Genomic DNA, 19,568 nt, shown 5'->3' with positions numbered 1-19,568 from the left:
AAAAGGCTAGTAGGGGCCGGTTAGCATTAGCCAAGTGTGCTCAAGCTAACTGGTCCCCAGTGGTCCTAATGCAGTGTTAGCTTCATTAGCATTCTGAGGTGAAGCATTCTTTCAGCTACACTGAATGTGAGCTGGCGCCCATGGGGATTTTCCATAGAAAGATTAAAATATCTGCTTAAGGAGAGGAGAGGGTGTCCTATTCTGCGCTTAAAAAGAAATGATCAGCATCACTGTTCAGCTTCTGACTACCAGCAATCCGCTATTCATAAACACATTAACTCTAATCTGTTCACATCAACTCACATCGCCTATACTCAAGTTCTCTACAATCTCTGTACGCTTTAACAGTAAAAAAGTGTTATTCACATATTCAGTGACATTCAAATGTGTGAGGAAAAACAGCTTAGCTTAAAAAACTTCATCTGGCCGGCAGAGAGTTTGCCTGGGGGAAATAAATGAAAGGTTGAAGAGAGTTCCCCCTGTACTGCTGCAGCACCTGAGTACCCAGGCTGGGAGTAAAGGCAATAATGGATTAGCATATTTATATCATCCGAGAGAAATTTGGGAAATATTTCTTGCACAAGCTGTGCAGGGCTATGGTCATGGCTAGTGGTAGCAGTGTTATGTGGAAATTGTGCATGTGACAAGTTTATGCTAAGCTATCTGTTTAATCCAAGAAGTGCAATGAGCCTTGTCATGCAATGTTGATGAAAAGGGATAGCTATGCTGGTTCTAACTCTACAGCATGCAGTTTTTATTCATACTGTACATGTAATATTAAATTTGGTAGGGAGTCCTCAGCGCTTTCTGGGTCCCTAGAAAAGGCCTAATGATTTCTGGGAGCTAAAAAAATGAAAAAAAAAAAAGTCTGTAGTTTTTAGCTTTTTTATTTTTAAATTCTGCAAGCATTGTAGTAATTGTCTTATTTCACTGCTAAGTTTTGGTTGGAAACAAAAGGGTTAAATTCTTGAAACACTGTCCAATCTGGATTTTTTCCACTTAGTTTCTAGGAAGATAAAGGCAAGTGAGTGCTCCCATTTTAAAGCCTTCAGGAGCCGGACTGAAGGCCAAACATGTCAGATTAACAACCGACTGAATTCAAACCAATCATGTTTTACAACAGCACTAATTTCTTGAGAAGAATAGAGCTCTTTAGGCCTTCTGGTTTCAGATTTTTACAAATGGAAAACAGCAGACAGCAGAGTTCTTTACATGAAATAATCACCGTAAAACTGTGACACACAAGGTAAATCTGTAATATACATTATATGCTTTAAATAATACAATGAAATGTCTTTTAAAAGCTTCAACAACTCAGACTCATCTTTAAATGACTTGTTAAGCTTATGATGGAATTTCAGCCTGAGAAAAAACACAAAAAAACCTGATTAAATTAGGACCACCAACAATAATGCAGTAAATCAATAAAACCTTTGACTCTGCCTGTCAGTTTTGCTACAGTGATGCACATTCGTTACTGCAATGCTGTTTTCCTGCATCTCCCTCTGAATGGCTCCTATTATGAAGTTATGTCTTTAATATTCTTAACTAACTATGCAGTACTGGTCTGCCTCAGGGTGGCACTGTAGCAAATCAGTTCACCCCGTTGGTCCTTCATAGCCTCGCAACTGTAACTATGCTCGAAATACCTCTGAAAAACTTTACAACATGCCACAGCATATTTGTAAATCTGAAAATTTGCCCAATTTCGCAAGAGATTGGAGGAAAGAGAGAATTGTTACTCATTTCTGAAACCAAAGGCACTAGAGAAGATGTCTAAGATCTAGGTTAATGTGAGAAAGGCTGCATTACCAAAGCAGAACAGAGCAGTTCCAGAAGAAGAATTGTTGAATCAAACATTTTGGTGCCATTAAAGCTAGCACCAGCGCCAGCACTGGAGTAGCTAGCCAACATAGGACCCCCCCAAATACCAAAAAGTATTTTGCACACTGCCTTTACCTGGATTTGTTGTTGCATCTAGCTAGTTTACACGCTGTAAAACTACAGGCCATCCAACTGTTTCAAGTTGGTTCGTCTCTTTCCTTTAAACACCATTTATTGCATGTAGTGCTGAAGTCCTGTCCTTCAGACTGAAGGGTTTTCTATAATGAAACATTCATTATTTGAAGCTTTGTCGAACAGGACAGGTTTCTAATGGGCTTCCAACTACCAGCAATCCACTATTCAAACACATAAACTCTAATCTGTTCACATCAATTCACTTTGCCTACATAGTTCTCTACAATCTCTGTACACTTGAACAGTAAAAAAGACTTATTCACATATTCAGTGACATTCAAATGTGTGAGGAATGTGTAGCGTTTACTTTAGTACAATGTCTGCAACTAATAATGAAACTAAAGTTCTCTTCTAAACACTCAAGACTCGATTTGCCCCAAAGTCTCGAATGAATCAGCTTCAAACATCCCTGCTTGAAACGTCCATGTTTAAGATAAAACAGCCAAAGCATGTTCATGTGAACCAGTTAGTTTAGTGCTAACATACTATTCGAAAAGACAAAAAATTAGCATTCATTTGACAGTTTCGTTCTGATATTTATGGTGTTATCTAAAGACCTGCCAAGACGAAATTAATGTGCGTGATTTTACACCCGCTTAGCATTAAATGGAGCAAAATAAGTAATTTTCACAGTGATAAAAGCAACATCTTGGCTTTACTTCATTCAAATGTGTACATGTTTTCCACATAAATAAAACACATTGCATCATCACAGTCTTTCTGTTTACTTACTTTTGGCAATAATTATGCTAATGGAATATAGTTTATTCATGTGTTCATGAAAATTCAATTCATTTTTCTGTGCATACATGAACTATGAAGCCTTTCCAAAGACAATAACTATTTCCAATATCCTCAGGTTGATAGATATGAAAACCGTTCTAAATTAACACCATCAGTGTCTCAGAATGTCACTGTCTACATCCACCAAACCTAAATCTCCTTCAAATGGACTGATATTCCATTTCACGATATCAGCCCACGCAGCTGCATAGCGTGGGCTGCTACTGTAGCCGATTCATGCGAGTGCGTAGTTACCCAGCAGGTAGGAGCACAGGCCGCTCTGGGCGCGTTTCATAATAGACGACTGAATACATTCTTAATATCACAGCCCCTTGTCTTTGAGCGATTCGTTTAAAAAAGCACAATTCATTGCCAGGCACTGTGCAGCACAAATTAGGCTTTGAAATTAGAGAAAATATTAATTAAAGTGGATCTAATTATAAATGTGTTGGGGTAAGGAATTCGCAGCACACAGGCTTTTACATGACCTAGAAAAGGAAGATCAAAGGAATTTTGTTCGTGGATTGGAAGTGTTCAATATTTCATGGAGGAATAAAGTTATCTTGAAAGTAAAGGCTGCAGTGGCACATGAAAATGGTGCAGTCTCATGCACCTGGAAAAAAAAGCTGCATCATATTGGGTCTAATTTTGGTTTTATTGTTGTTGGGATGTAAGTTAAACGTATACACGACAATGCTTTTTGTGCTCATGTTAACCTGAAAGTCCCCCAAACGACGACAAAAGCCCTAGAGGAAAGCTCCGATGTAATATGGATGCCCTCTCTCTCCCTCTCTACGTGTCTCTCTGCGCATAAACAATTAAGAGATGATTATTTCATGATATGACCTTTTTATGGGATGTTTTGCACCCTTAATTTAATTCTAACTGTCAAAAAAAGCCAAAGCAAAATACATCCTCAGTTTCCTGCCTCAAACTAGCTTTGCTCTAGTTGGAATGATTGCCTTATTCAGGAGCAACACAACAAGAAGACCAACAACAAAATCAATACTCAACAGTGCTGCTCACACAACATGCAGTTGCTCCTAATTACACAAAGAGAAATGTGCATGTCACAGGCTATTAGTGCCGATAGTCCCTGATTTTGCTGGCAAAACAGGGAAACCAACATGGCCTGCAGGTCTGCCCAATATATCATTTGTTAATAATTACTGCAATCTTGAATTTTGCAGGCTCCAATGTGCAAATAAATCAATAAGTCAAATTTTATTTTGTGTTTGGTTGTACTGCAGACACGTTTTTGTGGGTGTTTTGATGAATCAAGCCTACACATTTTCCAAAGACATCAGTAATTTTGGTCAGAATAATGTAAGCCAGTCTGTCACTGCATCACATCAAGGTTTCCGAAGTGTTTGTAATATACTGCAGATCGTATCACAATTGCAAAATATAGCAGAATAACGGCACCCGGATATTTTATCCAGGGGTGGCCAATATGATCATATTTGTCCTTATTATCACTTCACAATATGCTTTTGTGAGCATTCTGTCAGTACCTAAAGAACAGTCCATACAGTCCATATATGGAAACTATGTTGGAATGTCATTCACATATTTGTGTATACCTGCTATTCAGCCTACAGCCATTTAGCCCCGCCATTTCATGTTGAAGTTATAAGAAGTGTTTCACTGCTTTTTGGCATAATACAGGAATCAGAGCCAATCAGAGACTGTGTACATATATCAGTCTTAAAGGCACAACATCAGAAACAGCCTGCCTAAAGAGGGGGATAAAAAGTGGTTGGAAAATGGTCAAATATCATAAGTCACGGGTACCCAATCCTGGTCCTGGAGATCTACCACCCTGCAGAATTTAGCTCTTAGCTAATTTAACACACCCGAACCAGATAATGAAGGTCTTTAGGGGCATCTGAACATTAGAGTCAGGTGAGCTGGATTTGAACTCTCCAGGGAGGTAAGACCAGGACCAGGATTGGTCACCTCTGTCATAAGCAGATGCGCCTTATGTAGGATATGGGCCCTTTAAATATGACACTAATAGGGCTTTTTTGTCTGTCCTAACTTATTAAACCTCAAAAAAATGAAATATTGTGTTGTGTGTCGTGTACTGTAAAAATGTGTTATATTTTTGCCACATCACTCACCCTTATTTTGAAAATTGCCTGAAATCCAGCCACATTCATTCACATTCACTCATATGAAATGATTATGCACATGCTGTTTGGTGGACAACGATTGCAACTAGAAGCCCAACTAGACAGGAGCTGCTACAATATAAAGTATTCAGTTTGACCTTTCTGGCTCTCACTGAACTCCTGACTTTAAAAAGCCACACTGACTGCTGCATGACTTTTAATAAGCCCTCCATCTGCTTGCACTTTTGTGATCTCCTGTGTTGACTGATATACCAATTCAAGTTCTCACATTCTATTTTGTTTACAACCAATTACAGCACAGTAGATGCACAATGATATTAGAATCATAGTTTCATTTCTCTGAGGTTTAATATGTTAGAACAGACAAAAAAGCCCTATTAGTGCCATATTCAAAGGTCTCATATCCTACATAAGTCGCATCCACTTATGATATTTGACCATTTTCCAACCACTCTTTATCCCTTAGAGTTAAACTGGCTGTTTCTGATGTTGTTCCTTTAAGACTGATATATGTACACAGTCTGTGATTGGCTGTCCTGTATTGTGCTTCATTCAAAAAGCAGTGAAACACTCCTTATAACTTCAGTGTGAAACACCAGACTAAACTGCTGTAGGCTGAATCAGTAGATAAATATAAATATGTGAATGACAGTCCAATGTACTTTCCATATATGGACTGAATGGACTGGGGAGGATGTTGTATACTGTATTGTTTTGAAACATACTACATACTACATCAAACCAAAAGATGAAGAAAATGTGCTTTTCCAAATGGGCCTTTTAAAAAATATCAAAAACTAAAAACTTTTCACATACTGCAGTTAATCAAAATAACAAACCTAAGGGGCAGTCATGGGCTGGAGGTTGGTGAACCAGCCCTGTGACAAGAAGGTCACCGGTTCAATTCCCTGAGCCGACAGTACGGGACTGAAGTGACCTTGAGCAAGGCACCTAACCCCCAACTGCTCCCCGGGCGCTGTGGATAGGGCCACCCACCGCTCTGGGTAAGTGTGCTCACTGCCCCCTAGTGTGTGTGTGTGTTCACTAGTGTGTATGTGGTGTTTTACTGCACGGATGGGTTAAATGCGGAGGTGAAATTTCCCCGTTGTGGGACTAATAAGGGTCACTTCATTTTACTGCATGTGTAACTTTATATAAAAGAGGTGTCACAATATGCAAGTTAATATTCATTAACGTGCATATTTTTTGATACGGATGCGTGAGACAATGCATGCTGTGAATCGAATACAGATTTCATGCTATAAAATGTGTGGGGATGGTTACTACACTTCTATTTCGAGTACAACAACGATGGGCAAAGAGTGTTAGGCTGAACGGTGACAGTGTGCCAAGGATCAAATACTCTTATTAATACCTCAAATTAGGGCTGGGCGATAAAACGATAACAATAATTATCGCTATAATATAACTTTTCCTCGATAGAGCGATACGACATGTTCGATAAATGTTCGATATAATACACCATTCTCACACTTCCACATTCAGCGAAAGCCTTGGTGGCGTTTTCTACTGCAAGGAAAGCGACACTACTCTGCTGTCGCCAGGAGGGGGCCACAAGTAAGATGAGTCTTTAGCAATGTCTGAAACGTGGAGTTATACATTCCCTGTTTGAGCGGAGCGACCAACGATCTGCTCTCCTTTGACCGAGTGTGAGTGACGGGGTCAGTGGTGTAACTATACTGTCCTACAGCGAACTCACCTCTTTCCTAACATCCTAACCAGCTTTAGCAGCGTTAAATCACAATCACAATCACAATCCTCACAACCACATTGCTGTTACAGCGCTCAGACAGTCATATTTTAGTATTAGTGCATTCCCAAGCAACGAAAGTGAAAGAAAGAAGTGAGTTCATGTGAGTTACAGCCCTGATTTAAACAAAAGTAAACTGAAGAAGCTGAGAGGCATTGGAGAGCGGGAGAGCGCTATCTTTGCAGGCTAGCTGTTTTTAGCCGTTGGCTAACTTGAAGCTGCGCTCTGTCAGTCGCACAACACGGAGAACTGATGACACTGTAGATCAAACATGACACAAAAGCACCGTTTTCAGTTTAAACATACCTAAAAGGAGGACTCTGTTTGTCTGGTGTTGATATTTTGCGGTTCACCGCTTAAACTACTACGATAGTATAGAGAAATCCAGTCGTTGCTAGCTGGTGTCTGAATACTGTGATGTCATTTGTAGCGGGGTAGCCAAGCACTCGTCACCAGCTAAAAATAATCTTTCTTTCTTAAATTATGACTATTACAAAATAGCCATGCTTTTCCAGCTGGTAAAAACAGCTCACCAGAAACTTTCTCCCACTCTCCCATGACAGATTTGTGAAATGTTCCACTGTTTGGTGAGTGTTTGTCGTGTTCCGACCATAAAGGATAGTTTAAAACAGCAATTAACCACCCAGGAGCAAAAAAAAATGAGCCTTCAAACTTGAAAAAAATAATGATTTGACATTTATCGCGGTATGTATCGATATCGAACGATATGAATTTTGTTTATCGTGATAACATTTTTTGGCCATATCACCCAGCTCTACCTCAAATATGCTAAATCATTTGTGAAGACATTATCCAAATATGTCAGTTACCAGAGCGAGGGGTAAACGTGAAGCCAAAGTTAGCCAGTTTCTAATTCAATTTTTCATTTAACCTAGTAAATGACTTGTGCCAGTTATTCTTTAAATAACAAATCATTAAAAACAAATAAACTAATTTATTATTTAATGCAAAAATAATGCTGAAGTTAAGTTACCATTTCTTTTATAATTCTGTATCAAAAATGTATCGTATCGGATGCCAAAACCATAGTATGTATTGTATCATGAAATTTGCGCATCAGTACACCTATAATAAATAAATATGACAATTCTCTGTAACACTAATACAGGTAGATATGGATCTAATTCCAATATTTTATAAATGTTTATGCATGACAAACATTGAATATCAGCATCAGCCCACAATTCTCACATCATTACATCCCTCAGTACGTCCTGATTAGGATTTATGCAGCCATTTGAATGTAAATGGACAATATTAAAAGTGTCTGCTGCACACAGCCAAATCCCCAGAGTTGAATTAACAGCTCCGGACTCAAATTAACACTATAGAAATAAATTCAACACTGTGGATTTTGCTGTGTACTAAACAAGAATTGCATAGTGTGCTGTGTACTAACCATGTTGCATAGTAACAGCAAATGAAACAGTTAATACTGAATTTTTAGTTAATGCAGAAGGCAGTGCTATTAATATAAATAGTTTAAAGCATAAATGTAATGAGTTTATTTAAAAAAATTAAAAACAGAACAACAACTCTTTTCTGCCTGGTGGACCGACAGCTTTATGGTTGTATGTACACACTTGTCAACCTATACCTGCCCCTGTGTCTCACAATAACACTTTAACTCCTACTCCTCAGCTGGATATCACCTCGAGGTGGTTCAGAAGCATCAAGACTACCTTAACATGAATCTCTAATTAAAAAGGGATTCTTGTAAATCAGCCTCACCACACTGGTGTGGTCAACAATGTACTACATCTCAACATCTCTACTGGGAAGAGACTTATGTTTGTCAAAAGTATACTGCTCTCTACTTTACCTAGATATCGGACTAGATATCACTGTGCTACAGAAATACTCTACCGTTATTTCAATTCATTCTCTATCTGCTGCATCTGTAGCATTATTAGGGGTGCATAATTGGAACGAGCCCAGGTCATTATCAGAACAAACTTGCACCAAACGCTCAGCAATTTATTATTTGGAGAAGTATAGCACTGTGCAGAGACCATCTGTCATTTATTTAATGTACAGTAAAAACAGCCACTTTTTCAGCATGAGAAAAAATGTAAAAAATACATATAACACAGAATTATAGCTAAATATAATATCAGTATTTATCAGTATTTAGTGCATCCACCTTTTACCTATATTAGAGCTTTCATCCTTGCTCTCAATTTTTCAAAGAAATCTGCAGGGATATTTTCCACACCTCCAAGGTTCAGTCTAAGTAGTTGTTTTTCTGCTTCTCATGATCCATGAGGTCTTCTGTTTGATTTGCAAAAATCCTTCTTTTTTGTCTATTTCCATTTCTCAGTAAGGTCTTCTCGACAGCTACACATCCTTTTAGAACCGTAGTGCTGAGCTGTCTTCTCACAGTAGGACAGACAGAAACACCTGTGGATGTTTTCAGATCTGAAGCAGCTTGATTTTCTCCTTTCTCTCAAAGATGAAAGCTGTAAGGGCTGTTTATCTGATGGGGCAGTTTTGGTGTCAACCAGGTCTTGCAGGTGGTTGTTAGGAGTCACATTTTCTCTGTAGCTTTTAATCATTTTCTGAACTCCAGTTTTGGAAACTCCTGTTTTCCTTATTTTTCTCTGACCGTCCCCTTCTTCATGCAAGCTGCTTATCTTACATCTTATCTCCTCAGAAAAATCTTCCAAAATATCATGACCCATAGTAAACAGCTGTTTTTACTGGACAGTGAATAAATAAAGGACAGCCTCCGAATTTTGCACAGTGCTGTAAATAACGTTAGTCAGGTAAGCACATTCAAGCTCTATCTGAATGCTGCTGCTACACCTACACCAAAATGTTGTAGCGTAATTATGCATGACTCATTTTGCTGGTAGCCAGTTGCCTCTTACTTTAAATGTAGTACTTTATTTGATTCATGTTATTTAAATAGGCAACTGATTTTTTTCAGGGATTTAAAATGCCAGTTTGGCCTATTAAAGCACAAATAATGTTATCTTTATTGTATCTTTGGCTAGTAGAAAGTACTGGAAAAGTCCTAGTGTATTCATTTAGACCAGATTTAGCTTCAGATTATGAAATGGCTAATACAAATTGGCCCAAAAAAATCTCATTGGTCAATCTGGTCCCGAAGAAACTGGAATCAGAATTGGACATTAAAAAACCACTGACTTACAGCAGGAAGACAATGAGAGGTCCTAAACCTATTTTTGTATAGTCATGTATCTTTAACATTTAGAGACAGAATTCAGCAACTCAATTGCCTCTACTGAAGTGAGTTTAGAGTTCATGGGTGTTCTATAAAAAAGTTAAAGAAAAAGCTTCAAAATGATTGTCCATCGTAATTAACCACATGCTATAAGTGTGGCTGAAAGAAATTAGATTGAAAAATTCTGGGGTTTTCCTAAATAGGAAAAAGGTGAGATTTTTCAGTGTATTTTTTGAGTTTGTTGTTATTGCCTATGATACACTCCACCTATGCACAACTTAATCAATTATATTAATATACTCTATAAACCCAAATACAATGTCAAAGAGTATTAAGAATACATTTATTTTCCAAATTATCAGCCTTTGCCATTATAATTCTCCAGCCTTCTCCCCTCCTCTAGTATTTATCATTCCAGAAGATTCATTATTAGCTGCACGAAACACAATCACCTAACTTCAAAAGTACCAGCAGTGCATCCTGAGCCTCATTCTCTGATCATCCCTCTTCAAATCGTGTATTTTCTCCCATCCACACAGGTTATCAATGTGTCTTTTGATTGTTGGCTAAGAAGGTGCTTCATTTATATTCCTGAGTAACAGTGGAGCCTCTGCAGATGGCTCATAGAAGGTCTTTCATACTGACCTAGGACGAGCGTCATCTCTACCATGATAAAAGAACTGGTGCAAGGCTGATCTCACGTCTACGGGAAAAAGGCAACTTCTACCAGCACTCTGCGTACGCGTGCGCGTGTGTGAGTGTGTGTGTGGCGATGCGTGGGAGAAGCAGGGTCAGTCACATGGGCAGTTCCCCTTTTCACTGCAGCTCTGCTCGCCGGAGTCGAGCCCCGATGCTCCTCCTAATGCTCAGATGGCGGCCCTGACCTAGTTAACACAAAGACAGCCTCATACAAACTTGATGATGTACTTATAAAACACACAAAATGTACTTTTACATGCAAAATCACCAACAACTATAGATGTCTGGGGCTTTCTTTCTGAGCTTGATTGTGAAATAAACAGAGGATTTTTTTAAACGCTTGTCTGGATTACAATAGGAAGGATACTCATTTTAAGTTTAAGTCAAATGTATACAATTTTACACACAACAAATGCTAAAACTGAATAATCACTGAAACAGCCCCCATCATTTCTCACCAAAACTTCTCTCAACCAGCTCAAATTGTATCCTGGTCTTAAATAAGGTCATACAGACAAGTCGATGTGTTCTAAGACACTGCATGTCCCATGATGGCCAATTTTTCGAAGGATCTTTATTAGCCTTTTTTTTTACAACCCGAAGTTCACACTCTTCGGGCTAAATGCACACGTGAAACACATCAGCACATATATTTAACTGTACAAATAATGTTATCTTTATTGTATCTTTGGCTAGTAGAAAGTACTGGAAAAGTCCTAGTGTATTCATTTAGACCAGATTCAGCTTCAGATTATGAAATGGCTAATACAAATTGGCCCAAAAAAATCTCATTGGTCAATCTGGTCCCGAAGAAACTGGAATCAGAATTGGCCATAAAAAAACACTGACTTACAGCAGAAAGACAATGAGAGGTCCTAAACCTGTTTTTGTATAGTCATGTATTTCTAACATTTAGAGACGGAATTCAGCAACTACCCATTTGCCTCTACTGTAAGTGAGTTTAGAGTTCATGGGTCTTTTATAAAAATGTTAAATACTTCAAAATGATTGTCCACGGTAATTAACCACATGCTATAGGTGTGGCTGAAAGAAATCAGATTGAAAAATTCTGGCCAAACTTGCATTTTAAACTCCAAAACCAGTTGCCTATTTAACAGACATGAATCAAATAAAGTGCTAAACATGAAGTAAAAGGCAACTGTCCATTCATCACAATAACTCATGTATAATTATGCTACAACATTTTTCTACAGATGTGCTGGCAGCATTCAATTACAGTGCGAGTGCTCTTACCTGCCTCACATTATTAACATCATAAAATTACAACACAGATCGGGCAAGACAAAAACAGCAATAGGCAGTTTCTGATCGAGCAGCCATACTCTTCACTATAAAACTTAACAAAACGTCTCAAAGCAGTCATATATTAGAGGACTGGTCTTCTTTTGTATTTTGTCGACAGTCTTTGTCACAAACACTGATTCTAGATCAGCACTCCAACTCCTGAGTAGTGGTCTGAGAATACAGACACTGTTGTTGTCTAAAAAGGCTACCTACAACATTCAGCTACACAGTGATGTTTTTGTTTTATAGCTCACAAAACGTCAGGTTGGGGAGGTTGAGAAAAGCTTTGGTGGTGTACTTTTTAAGGAAACAATTTGGGTGACTACTGATTTCTAGTGTTTGCTAGCAGCTCCAGTTCTAAGCTAAAGAAGCAAAATGTGGACTCCAAACATGTATTGACTGATCGAGTAGAAATGGAAAAATGGCCAAATTTCATTTTTAGCCAGTCTTATTACATACTAAGGCTTATTATTCAGTAACTACAGGTACTTTAATGCAAACTGGTTGACCTATACTTAAGTTACAGAAGTGTGTAATAAAAACTTTGGGCCCATCAGTGGGCCTTGGCCATGTAAAGGGTTAAATTAGAAATGGATTTTCATTCCATACTTGGGTGTGAATCTTTACTGGTCCATTATAACACGCATAGTCTAGTTGGTGAGCAATGAAACAGTGAGGTCTATGGTCATAAACTGTTAACCACAGACCACAGTTGGAGGACACTGCGACAGGACAGGCAACAGCATATCTTTCGCAACTGAAGAAATAGTAGAAATGAACTCACTACTAAAATATTCAAACATTAATTTCTTTACACTTTTCACTGTCTGAAGAGAACCAAAAAGTAATTAACACATAAATTAGCAAGCCCGTAGACATCTGAGGATGTCAGCATATCAGATATTTCCGATTTTATGGGTTGTTTCATAACCCACCTGCTGTTGTGTACAATTTCATGCAGACGTGCCAAAATGACAGCCTCTACAATTCAAACAGACCCCTCTCTTCTCAAATCCAGGACAACAGCCCAAATATATTATGCTCGCCTTTTAGATACAGCAACCCACAATACAGAAAAACAGACAGATATGGATAAATAAACAGATAAACACATAGGTTGACATAGCACACAGTCTACCTATGGGGTTCTCCACTATGTGGTTCTAGGAGCTGTCCAAAGTGCTGAAAGAAAAGTCAAACAAGCCCTGTTCCCTCTCTGACCTGTCAGTAGCTTTTTCCGACAGAGGAGACTGTGAGCACTCTTTTCAGTTTTTCCAGAGGTGACCTACAAACATCCAATGTTCATTTGACATGTTTATATTCACAGACTTGAATAGGCTACTAGAACCATGTGATGATTTCTCCTAAATCTTTCAAGCGGCAACACCAGAATGCTGTGCAGCGTTCGTTTGAATACTGCCATGCTGTTTTTGTTTTCATCTGTGTGTTGAAAAGTGAATTAGTTTTAGATTGGGCACTCTTGGTCCTCAAACGGCAGACAAACTCCAAGAGCGGTTTGTCAGCGATCTAAACACATTGCAGTGGCTTTGATGATAAATACATAACTGTTGCTTTGATAATAATTTACCCTGATGAATCAAGCACATTAGCAGATCACAGGGGGGCACCCAGATTAATTAAATGGCTACCAAGCAGCAGCTCGAACATCAGTCAGGATTCAATGCCTGGAGAGTTTGGGTGTAGCTTACTTTACAACACAAGGTCACTTGACCTGCTACTGTCAAAGCTGTCCTGGCATGTAGGAGGGAGCAATATGGAAAAAAAATATCCTTTTTTTATAACAGTACATTCAAAACTCATTTTTATGAGGTATGAAAAGTTGGAACAGGCACAATGCACCAGTACAAGTAGTGCTGGGCAGTAATGATAAAGCATAATAATAAGATCTTAATGGGATAGTCAATTTGGCAAAAACAACACCACAATAATTGAAGACATTTTTACAATACACTATATATATCACAACATTTAGGTTGAGAAGAACAGAATATGATAATGACTTTTATGTGTTTTACATTCTGCACTAAATAAAACTGAGCAGGCCTAACTGTTCTCTCTTTGTTGCTCAGAAAAGCATCTTGTAGTAAAATGTGGCATAAATTAATCACAAAACGATAAATTATCACCATATTTACCACTTTTACTTTCCAACCATATCACAGTATCGCAGTTTCACATGAGTACTAGCTCTCTATGCTACAAAATGTCTTAAAAACCTGATACAGCTTGTTTTGATTGAATTGTTTGATTCTGTTTCTCTCAAAATGACACTCAAGGGGACCTTACACAGTACTGCAAATGTTAACCAGACAGAAACCACACTTACAGCAAGCTTTTATATATTTGGACTGTTCTTTCAAAACAGTCACCCAGCAAATTATACAGACTGCGGTTAAGTTTTTGTTATATCAATACTGCTACAGCTAAAAATGGACATTGTTGTGTGACACCAATATCAGTATAGACAACAAATAATCCAGCACTAAGTATTAAACATTTCACTTAGGCTATGTTCAGACTGCCAGCCCAAATCTGACTTTTGGCATATCCAGATTGTATTCAGGTTGATTTCTGTTGGTCTTGACAGCAAAAAAAAAAAACACACGAAATCTGATTCAAACCACGTTGGTGGTGGTTTGAAATGCGATTCCAATCCGATTTTTACAAATCGGATTTCAAAGTGTCTTTTGTGTCACTTGTAACATACACAATGATGTCAACTCCAGAGTGACGGAAGTGCTGGGATTCAAGAAGAGCACCAAAGATTCATGCTTATGCCAGAGAGTTCTCAAGAGACCTCCATCTCTCCTGCATTCACGTGTGAAAGCTGCGTCACCAGCGTGGCGACATAGTTACTAATGCCTACAAAGTTACCACAGCAACCCATCTGGATGAGTTGGTGATGTCTGGACACACAAATCTGATCCCATCACTCATAAATAACAGTGCGGACAGTCGTCTCAAAAGAAATCCGATTTTGTCTGCAGTCTGAACATAGTCTTAATGTACAGCACTAACACCCAAGTAAACAGAACCAATTATGGACCCCAACATTGTCAGGATATGAACTTACAACCTCCAAACAATAGACAGTTGCACTTAGGAGACTCTCTGGAACCTTTTTTATGCAACAAGCAGTTGGTCAGTGTTGTGGAAGTACTGACGATATCCAGGATATACTCAGAAAAGCATAGTGTGGCGAAATGAGGTATTTATAACAATACAGTAAAACTCAGCACATCCTTATTTTGTACATATATAATGGTATCACAGCATCAGATGCAATACCATGAGAACTAGCACTCTATGCTATAAACATGTCTAAAAACCTGATTCTTAGAATTAACTGTTTGGTTATGTTTCCCTTGAAACACACTGTGCTGTATAAACCAGACAAAAAACACATTTACAGAAAGGACACTTATAGCAGGACCAGTTATGGACCTGGCATCGTCAGGCTTCAAACTCAAGACCTCCCGACAATGGACAGCTACACTTAGAAGACCCTTCTGAACCTTTTTTTTATATAAAACCTGCAATTCGTCAGCTGCAGAAGCACTGACGATACCCATGATGTGTTCCGAAAGGCGTACCATGATGCAATTAATCTTGAGAATGATAACATATCATTGTATGACCCAACCCTACTGGCACACACTCTCTCTAATCTCCTTCCATTCACGACTGGGACAGTCCTCTTTAGCTTTGAACACATCCGCTGCACCAAACTGCAGGAGCGACAGGTGGACCCCTGTTACACTGCTAAGGCTCAGCAGGCAGCAGTTCAAGGCAACTGCACATCCACCCTCGGTACAGTAATTGCTTTTGTACTCTCTTCCAGCTCCACCAACGATGTGAGTGACTCCTTAGTGACAACTTAGCACGCAGGTTTGCTGAGAACACCACTCTGATCAGCCAGGTACCAAATTAGGAGAGCATTTTATCATTTCTGGTTCTGCCAAGAGCTCGGAAAAAAAAAGATGACAGCCGCCTGAAGACACGGCAGACAACCTACACTGCTACTTTCTGCTACTGCCCCCGCCTACGATGGAGACTTGTTGCTGACTGGAAAAAAGTCATTTCTGCTAATGGATGATCACATCTTCAGCTAAGACTACAACGTATCTTAGCCGTTTTGATAGAAAAAAGCATCTATTCATTCTGTTTCACCACTGAAACGTTCAATAAGTGATAGAAGCAACTGCATCATGTTAGCGTATTTAAATTAATAATAACAATCCTGCTGTTTGGCTGTTTGAAGGGCTTTTATAATCAAATCCTTTAGTTACTGTAGTGCAGAGACCACCATCCTTCTGCCGAGCTAGAGACCAGAGTGGACAGTACCACTTCTTCTGAGCACCATCTGATTCACTGCCTACCATATTAAGGGACATCAAATAAAAAAATGATCTAAAAATGGAAATAAGGCATGTGGCGTCAGCATGCGTTGGGCTTTGTCGCATTGAAACTTCAGCTAAAGCAAAAAAAGGAAAGAGAGAGAGAGAGAGAGAGAGAGAGAGAGAGAGAGAGAGAGAGAGAGAGAGAGAGGGGATGAGAGCTTCTTTTGGGAATATTATACTGCCTTTAAGGCACCAAACGCACAGCCTGGGCTTCTTAAATGTTAGAAAAACGGCATATATTTGAACGTTTGAGCAACAATTGCACTCAAATTGTAAGAAACGCATCTGAATTTTCAGCTACTATGTTTTTTTTGTGCACTTGTTTGAAAGGACGGAAACGGTTGAAACCAGAGTCTCACAGGATTGCTCTCGTCGATCAATCATTTTGGAGGTTTTCTGACAGAAACTGAGCGTTTTTAAAGTGTTTTCTCCCTAATTTTACCCTTATTTTACGTCGTGAGTTCGCCTCACTAGCGTTTACTGAGAGAATTTTTCACCGCTCAAGACGAAGCTGAAGTCGGCTTCTTATTCGCCAGCTGCTTGTTCGAATTTCCCAGTTCCACCTTAAATGGTGCAGCAGTTACATTCTCTGCCTCGGGCGCCTGAATGTAACTGCTGCACCATTTAAGGTGGAACGGGAAAATTCTAACGAGGAGCTGAAGAATAGCAAGCCAACTTCAGCTTATCCGCTCAAGTGAGTGTAAAAGGGGAGAACTAGCCTGAATAAAACAAGATAAAACACAAATTTGCCTCAGGAAAAAAGGACGAAAACGGGAGGCAAAGAGACTCACATGGACGTGATGTTCTTGAACAGGTCCTCGATGTCGCCGCCGCTGCTGCCGTTGGTGCCACCGGTGTCGTGCAGGGCGAGCAGCGGGAAGAAGCTACCGCTGTCCGACTTATTGCAGTGGATCTCGGTGGGCGAGCAGCTGCAGGTCGGTGGGCAGTCCAGCATGGAGCCTAGAGAGGCGGCCGGAGACGCGGCGGAGGAGAGGAGCCACAAAAGCCTGAAAATCCTCAGAGCCGAGCCGAGCCATGATACATCCATGACTTCTGAAGGGGGAGCAGGCGAAAGGGAAAGTTGGCTGGATGCTCTCCTCCGACTGAAAGAAACGTAACAATGATAATAATAATGATACGAATAATAACAATACGTTTTAATAAAATAAAAAAAATCAAAGACTGAAAAGCGCCCGGGCTGCGTAGGAACGCGTAGACACTGTGGACATTGTGCGCGCGCGCCTGTGTGGTGTGTGCGCGCGTGCGTGCGTGCGCGCGCGTGTGGGTATATGGAAGAGGGAGGCGATGGGAAAGCTTTCCAAAAAAGCCAAAAATCCTCTATTTTGTCGTTATTTTAAAAGTATTCCTTTATAAGAGCGAGTCCTTCCAGCAGCACCGTTCCTCTCGCCGCTTCAGTTCCACAGTCCATGACCGGACGAGCTGCGGGAAAAATAAAACGAGAAAAAAAAAAAAACGCCGGAGGTTTACTTGGAGGAGGAGGACGGGCGAAGCCGTTAAGACCCACCTACCGGGCAGAATGAAGAGTGACACCTGCAAGACAAGAGTGGGGGTGGTTTTGAAGCGGAGGGGGTGGGGTGGGTTGGGGGGTATCATGGTTGGGAACTGACGTCGTGAGGATCTAAAGTCACCACGCAGACAGCACAGGAAGGAGGAGGAGGAGGATGGAGGATGGAGAGGAGAAGAAGAGCGAGATTATCTAAGCGTGATATTGAAATGAAATGTTTTCCGCTGGAGCTTCTGGATCGGAGCGGAGACGGGCCAAACCAGTCCACTGGACTTTGACAGTACTTACTCCTACTACATGCACTGGGGATCTGTTTTGTTGAAGGGGAATTCCACCGATTTTCCAAAATTCCCGCATAATTCAGTGGTTGAAGTCATTCGGAGTGGTTTGATGTGATGATTGGTAGAGAAGCCTTCTTTACAGTGGTGGTGAAAAGAACCCCAATGTGTACAATGCAAACATGGCCAGTTTATTTTATATCCAAAACCACCATTTAACCTACATGTGTCTTATTAGTTTTTATTAGTAATGCTGGTGATAGTGGTCGACCTGAAAATAGTAAGTTTTCTTTGGGGACTACTTTGCCTTACAACACCCTTCTTGTATTCTTCCACCTTGAACTGATTAAAATAAATAGACCAAAAACTTTATCACAAAACTACCATGGAACATTCTCTCAGACAGCAGGCAGCGTATTCACAACCATTTGTAATAACTTTCTGTGAGGGAGCTTTTAGAGATGGACGTCTGGGGCCATATTACAGAAACTTCCTCTTATTTAGTCTTCAGATCTGACAGGTATGATTTTTCACAAATTCATATTACAGAAGCAAATCTTTTCCTGAAATAGGAATCTCATCTTATCTTACAGCATCTTATCTCAAGTTAAGAAATCTTAACTTACTCAATCGAAGTCCACAATCAACTGTCATGTATGTTACATAGCAACTGACCACTACCATTACTGATGTAAAAAAGCCAAACAAAAGTAAAGCATTTTAAAAGCCACAGACACTGCAGACACGATCTCCACCATCCCCTCCTATTACCTTTATGTTTTAATGTTGATGAGATAAAACATTACAGTGATAGTGGTGAATAATGAGGAGACAGAGCTGAACGTGTGTCTGTTTATTAGGAGGAATAACGTTAGCGCGCTCAGCTAAAGTGTTTGGGAAATAGAAACTGAAACTGGAGAGTGGTGCCGCTCTGATAAACAGCACGAAGTGCTGACACGATGTTCATAACTTCGAGTTCATCACACATTAGTTATGTTTGGCTTTTTCAGGTAGCTACATCAGTAACAGTAGCTAGCTGCCAGACTAACAAACTTAAATATTTTGATTACTTGTTTTCATTTCAACTGTGCGTGTATGGTCGTTTGCTAGGTAACAGACATAACAGTTGATTGTCAGCTTTGATTGAGTTAGTTAAGATTTCTTCTAAAGTCTGAAATCTTATCTGCTTAGTCATGATGACAACTTTAGTTGGGACTGAATTTAGAACAGAAGCTATTACAGACCAACAGCTCTTAAGTTCATAATCTTATCCTAACCCCACATAAGAAAACAGTATTACACAAACACCTTAACTAGACTAAATCTCCTAAATTCTGTCCTAACTTTAGGATAAACCCCAGAGCTGTCTTACGTTCTGTTTAACCGTCTGTTTCTATTGTTTTGTGCTGTGTCAGGCAGCATAG

The 19,568-nt window shown here is 39.6% G+C and overlaps 1 protein-coding gene across 2 annotated transcripts in view; it reads right to left on the bottom strand.

Moving 5' to 3' along the window:
- ntrk3b (neurotrophic tyrosine kinase, receptor, type 3b) overlaps nucleotides 1-17,772 on the bottom strand; it is a 143,691-nt gene extending 125,919 nt beyond the window's left edge. Inside the window, exon 1 of one of the 2 annotated variants that reach the window (XM_036587133.1) lies at nucleotides 17,133-17,772. In XM_036587133.1, the coding sequence (XP_036443026.1) occupies nucleotides 17,133-17,389 (257 nt within the window). In that variant the 5' untranslated portion in view covers nucleotides 17,390-17,772. The remainder of the gene's footprint in view (nucleotides 1-17,132) is intronic. The other variant, XM_036587132.1, reaches the window with a different exon arrangement.
- Nucleotides 17,773-19,568: the final 1,796 nt, after the last annotated feature.

Source organism: Colossoma macropomum, unplaced genomic scaffold (genome assembly GCF_904425465.1).
Source record: "Colossoma macropomum unplaced genomic scaffold, Colossoma_macropomum, whole genome shotgun sequence".
Classification (NCBI taxonomy): Eukaryota; Metazoa; Chordata; class Actinopteri; order Characiformes; family Serrasalmidae; genus Colossoma; species Colossoma macropomum.
This window is presented reverse-complemented; position numbering and strand designations above follow the sequence as displayed.